The 6,000-nt window shown below is 39.4% G+C and overlaps 1 protein-coding gene across 1 annotated transcript in view; it reads right to left on the minus strand.

Annotated features, from left to right (window-relative positions):
* Nucleotides 1–5,686, minus strand: part of LOC124623011 (NAD-dependent protein deacetylase sirtuin-2) — a 31,724-nt gene extending 26,038 nt beyond the window's left edge. Inside the window, exons 1-3 of the mRNA XM_047148805.1 lie at nt 5,355–5,686; nt 5,089–5,240; nt 1,615–1,711 (exon numbers count right to left, since the gene is read on the minus strand). Coding sequence (XP_047004761.1) covers nt 1,615–1,711; nt 5,089–5,240; nt 5,355–5,379 — 274 coding nt within the window. The 5' untranslated portion in view covers nt 5,380–5,686. The remainder of the gene's footprint in view (nt 1–1,614; nt 1,712–5,088; nt 5,241–5,354) is intronic.
* Between the last annotated feature and the right edge of the window lie 314 nt (nt 5,687–6,000).

Below are 6,000 nucleotides of genomic sequence, written 5' to 3' on the forward strand. Positions count from 1 at the left end.
TAATGTTCAAGTGCAGCATTAGTAGTGTGAAGTTTGATACAGCAACGTCAATTAAAAATCTAGACGTAATGTTGCAAAGCAATATGAAATAGAATGAGCATGTAAGGATTGTAGTAGAGAAGGTGAATGGTTGACTTTGCTTTGTTGGGAGAATTGTAGGAAAATGTCGTTCAGCTGTAAAGGAGACCACATATAGGACACTAGTGTGATCCATTGATGAGTACAGTTCAAGAGTTTGGAATCCACACCAGGTTGGACATTAAAGCAATTCGGTGGCATACTGCTAGATTTATTACCAGTAGGTTCAAACAACATGTAAATCTTATGGAGATGCTTTGGAAACTCAAATGGGAATTACTAAAGGGAAGGCATTGTTCTTTTAGAGGAGCACTATTGAAAAAATTTAGGTAACAGGCATTTGAGGTTGACTGCAGAACAATTCTACTGCTGCCAATGTACATTTTGCATAAGGACCACAGAGATAAGACTAGAGAGATTAGGACTTGCAGGGAGACAGACAGACAGTTGTTTTTTCCAACAGGAAAAGAAATGACTAGCAACAGTAGAGAGTACTCTCCACTACACACCATATGGTGTCTTGCAAAATATGTATGTAACATCACCCACTGTTGACTTGGCCAGATTTGGAAGGGTTGAGATATCCGTAATGGAATTGTTACCTAAGTGAGATATAATGAATAGTCCACGTTTAAAGTCACTGAGATCTCCTGACTGACACATTCTGCTGTTACCGCTTCTCTAATGATGATGCAATACTCCCCACTTTCTTTTATACTGGTTGGTCCACCTCTTGTGACTTCTAGTGACCAACTCCCCATAACATCAGGATGCTCACGCACATTTGATCAGATAGTGTACTTGATTACCTAGGTGAAGTCAGAAAAGTTCAAAATGCTGGTCCAGAGTTCCGAGTATACAGAAGTGCATGAAGTGCTTTTTTACAGAGGAGACCAGGATCTGTGTCACTTGGCTGCACCAACTGAAGAAAACAGAAGGTATCTAAATACAGCTTGGAGAAACTATATGGCTCATTGCAGACAATGATATTGGAGCAAAAAGGGTGATACTCATGTCTGATCCCTTCAAGACTCTTGTTCTCTTGTGTTTATCAGTTGCTGATGGATATTCCAATTTAAACATGAAACAATCAGGGATATCAATAGTTTCACATGAATTATGGTAAACGACCTTGGAATCTCCGCATACGGAATTTACAAAGGAGGCGGGGTAACATCAAGTAATGTCATATACTTTCTTCAAATTGAAGAATAGCTCATGAAAAGGTCAGAAACTGATACAACGACAACACAACACAGAAAGGAACAAGTGTCTCGGTGGTATTATCCCTAAATATAACTCTGGAAATACAATGGAATAAAACATGAAGTAAAAAGTTTTCAAAACTTATAAAATTTCATGATACACAGAGATATCTTGATACAGTACACAGTAGTACCTCAAAGTTATTGCTTTTCCCTTGGTCCAAAAACAAACACCATGCATATGAACTTGAACATCAACACAGTGTGATCAAAACTATTAGATTCATTTACAGTTTCTAATACAGAAAAAGGAACACCAACTGAAACTTACATGTGGATATTCCAGCTCCAGCCATTGTAATTATATTCTTGCATTTGCTATCTTTAATGTATTTTATTATTCCATCTACAGAAGACTCTTCCAAAATCTGTAAAAGTTTATTTTGTTGTTATTAACTAATAACATCTGGAATATTTGAGAGAGAGAGAGAGAGAGAGAGAGAGAGAGAGAGAGAGGGGGGGGGGGGGGGGGGGGGGAAAGGACGGGTGCTGTGATAAGATGGGGCAGGAGGAGACAAGGGAGTGAGGGAGACAGGGGAGATAGAGAGAGACAGAGAGGGCCCAAGTCAAGGGAGATGGCGGGAGTTCAGGCAGAGGGGGACAGCGAGAGACCAGGCAGAGGGGGACAGCGAGAGGCCAGGCAGAGGGGGACAGCGAGAGGCCAGGCAGAGGGGGAGAGACGAGGAGACGGCGAGAGAGGGGGGAGATGGATACGGAACATACGGTTGCTGCAATGAGGAGGAGAGACTAGGAGCGGCATTACTTTATTTAGGTCATTCCATCTAGTTCTGTCCCTGATGAGTTACTTTTATTTGTGACTACTGCAACCACTTAACACATTGCAGTAATTCCTAGAAAGTGTCTCGGAGGCATATAAACAAAAACATTCCCTGTAGTAGGTTGTTCCATATGCATACTGAACTCATTCCTGTATCACAGAAGCAATTTTATTAGTAGGTTTTCTTTTTCCCTGTTTGTGTTGAAGCAGGGACCCTGCAAAGGAGTGGCAGGGAGATGATAGGATGAGATGGGGAAGGAAAGTATGAGAGTTGTTGAGGGACCTGTTTCTCAAGCAGGTTTAATATTCTACAGCATCTGCAATAGGATCATGAGATGCGACAGACAAAATAAGTGTTACATAACATGAATCTTTTGTCCCATTTTTCCAAGCATTTTTTAATTTTATATATCTTCACTGGTGTTGGTGAAATTTCGTATTTTGGTCATTTGCTATTTATTTTTGTTTGCCCACTAGGAAGATATGGCTACCTGTGTAGAAATGGCAGCTGCCATCCTTTTTAGCTTTTCTACCAGACCTAGGAGTATTTGAAGTAAGTGTACAATCATGCTGTCAGTTGCAAGGACAGGTGTTGCTCTTCTCATTATTCCCCTCAATCTGTGTCAAGATACCAGACTTCACTGTAGGTTTCCAAACAACAGCAGCAAATGAGGTAACATATAAAAGTGTATCACCTTATAGACCTTTTTTGCTGCAACATGTGAAGTATGTATATGAAGTATTCCCGGGCAGTTCATCTAGTGAAAGCGCTGCCCACAGAAGGCAAAGATCAGCATACTTGCATACTTATGTCATTCTCCACTACTTCCTGTCCAGGTTCCTCTCAGGCTCACAGAGTCAAATGAGAAGCAGTTTGATTAAATACGCAGATACCAACATGCAAGGTTCTGTGGTAGAATACACCAAAGGAGCACTACACTGTTTAAAAAGTGACCATGCCGTGGACTATGGAAAAGGAAAGTTACCTTGACAATCCTCTTCACTTGGGACTCTGTTATTAAAAAATGACAAATGTGAGTTGAGCAGAACCTTGTAAACAGAAGTGGTGGATTCCAGCTTAGCCATGGGAACCTATGTTTGGCAAACTGGTGGTACAAGTGAAGCAGAAGTGACCCCAGTGGCATCACAGCAGTAACTGAGTCTCCAGAGTACATCCCAATTTGGGTTAACTGAAGCCTTCAATATCGTTTCATCAACTTATAACCAAACTGATAGTTTCCAACTTGGCGTAGGCCTCAGGCTACACTAAAGATCAGTATGCCACCATAAAACACCTGTATTATTCAGTCAGTACAGAATTCTTCTGTACATTTTCCATTAATTTGCAAAATGGCAACAGTAATGTCAGCAGCCATAGTTGTTGTATGCAGAGTGATATGACAATGCTGAACAAAACAGAAGGTGTAGCCAAGTTCATTTCTGGTTGTTTGTTGCTCTGGTAGCTCTTTTGTAAACAACTAGCTGTCAATCACTTGGTTATACTGATCTGAGTATAAGTTTTCATATTCAGATTAACAGGCTTTGCCGACTCTCAGGCAAATTGCCATCTTTTAACCTAGACCTCAGACTGTTACAGATCTGTCAGTCACTACAACCAACATCTCAAAAAATTATACAAACACAAAAAAAATTGTTGGTGTTCCATTCTCTTCCTGTTTACTAATGTACGATCTCTCATGCCAAATCATCATTATGGTATGCGAGGATGTGACGTCCAGTACCAGTAGCTTCAGCTGAACCTCACTAAACTGTCACTACAACATTTTGGGAAAAGAGGATGCCATGAGAATACCAAAAATACTCTGTTGGACCCACACATCATAGCTCCCCAGTCATCTGAAGATGGCATCAAGTCTTGCTGCTGAAAATTTGTGCACCAATGATTCACCAGCAGATCACCCTTGAAAATTATGCAGACATCCACCCACTCAGGCAGGGATTTGATTCCCAATCACCTTGAAATACAAGTTTAATGTTTTAACCATTACATCACCTCACTTGGTAATTTTAAACACCTTGAAACTGCTTCCTGGTAGGAAATGTTTGACCGTAATTTCAAACAGAAAAATCATGGACATTGTTTCACATGTGTGCACAAAGCTGCATAGCAAGTGAAATAGGCATTTCTTACAATTTTACAGACAGCATCCAGTAATGAAACTAAATGCTAATAAATTGAAAGTACCACCATACTAGATCAAGAGAATTAACTGAAGACTATGGTTAATAATCCTATTAACATATATGCTTTTAATATTGAAGCACAAGCATTTATTTAGGAAGGAAGGCCAGACTTTGACACTGACAATGGAGTTAACAGAGATGAAACACAAGCTCAGAATATCAGCTGTATTTTCCTTAAACAAAACATCCCCAAATTTGGCTTAAACAATTCAGGAAAATCAAGGAAAACCTACATCTGGAAGGCAGGACATGGACTTGAAATGCCAAGTATAAGTACGCAGTCTTATACATCACTTGTTAAACGTTTTGTATTACTGAAGATGCTTAGGTTCAACAGATTGTGATAGATCTCTCATTGTTATAGCCTAATCTATTGCATCGAATAAGGCCTTGGTTAGGTTACAAGGTAACAATTAGTGTATGAGGTGGCAAAGCCAATGAATGTGGATGAGAGAGAAATACTGATTGATTTGTAGAATAGCCTGGTGTCTATGTTCGCACCACATTATAAATTTCGAAAATTAAAGGGGGGAAGGTAGCTCAGTAACTCTTATTGATGCAAATTAAATAAAATTAAAGTCTGTAGTACTGAGTAGACCACTAAAAATACGGTAAAATAAATCAAATATTATCACCCACAGGAAACAATATCTAGATGATCCAGATTGTATAGACGAAAATGACAGACTATGATAGAATATTAGTAGTGGATTAGATTATGGTTCAGATTGTACACCTGGCATAACTAATACCATAGTTTACCTTTTCTGTGGGTTCTTCTAGCTCATCCTCGTCCCTGCGGAAACCAAATTTTCTTGCAAAGTACTGTGTAATTCGTTCTATGTCCCATCTATCAGAAATATCAGTAGCTGATGCAGATGCTGTATTATCTTCTCCATCACTGCTTACTTTACCTGAATTAATTAAGATTTAATAGCACTCACTCACGCGAATTTCACAACACTACGTCTACAAGGTAACTTAAATACACATTGTAAAATGTCACTACACAGAAGTATCATACTTGCCAGTAGGTTCTTCCTTCGATGCCATTTATTTTAAATTTTTCTGTCTTTATTTACCTGCGGTTACTCTTAAGCCCAGTCTTACAAAACCAGTGTTCGACGTAAACTCACAAGAACTCCCTCAAATCTGGAGCAATTTCTGACAGAATATTTACAGCCGCAGCAGAAGATTAGCTGGTGGAATCGAATATGTATTACTTTCCAAAAACTGAACTAATATTTTCAACGTATTACATAGTTTTCCTCTGTTTTGTTTTGTTTTATTGTCTTGATGCGCAACTGCACCGATCAGCTGCGCACGATGACTATAGTCAACATATATTATTGTCATGTTACATCTCTGACAAATAGTGAAGTAGCGCTTTGTCAAGCGTGGAATAGCTTTGAAAACGTGCACATGTGAAAGGGCCATCCTCACGCAACGATCTGTCTGCGCAAATGTTTGTGCCTGCTACAAATCTCTGTTAATGTGGTGTGTTCACGAGTTCCAATCTGCTGTTTGTCTGCTATCTGTCGCTGTAGAAAGAAACTACAGCGGCTAGCGACTACACTCCCACAACTTCAATCTTTATTTCATTTATTCGGAAATTCATGATGCAGAAAATTCTATTGTGCTCTGTGTCCGCAATAGTGTTGCAAAAAAAAAAAA

This window comes from Schistocerca americana, chromosome 1 (assembly GCF_021461395.2).
Source record: "Schistocerca americana isolate TAMUIC-IGC-003095 chromosome 1, iqSchAmer2.1, whole genome shotgun sequence".
In the NCBI taxonomy this organism is placed as follows: Eukaryota; Metazoa; Arthropoda; class Insecta; order Orthoptera; family Acrididae; genus Schistocerca; species Schistocerca americana.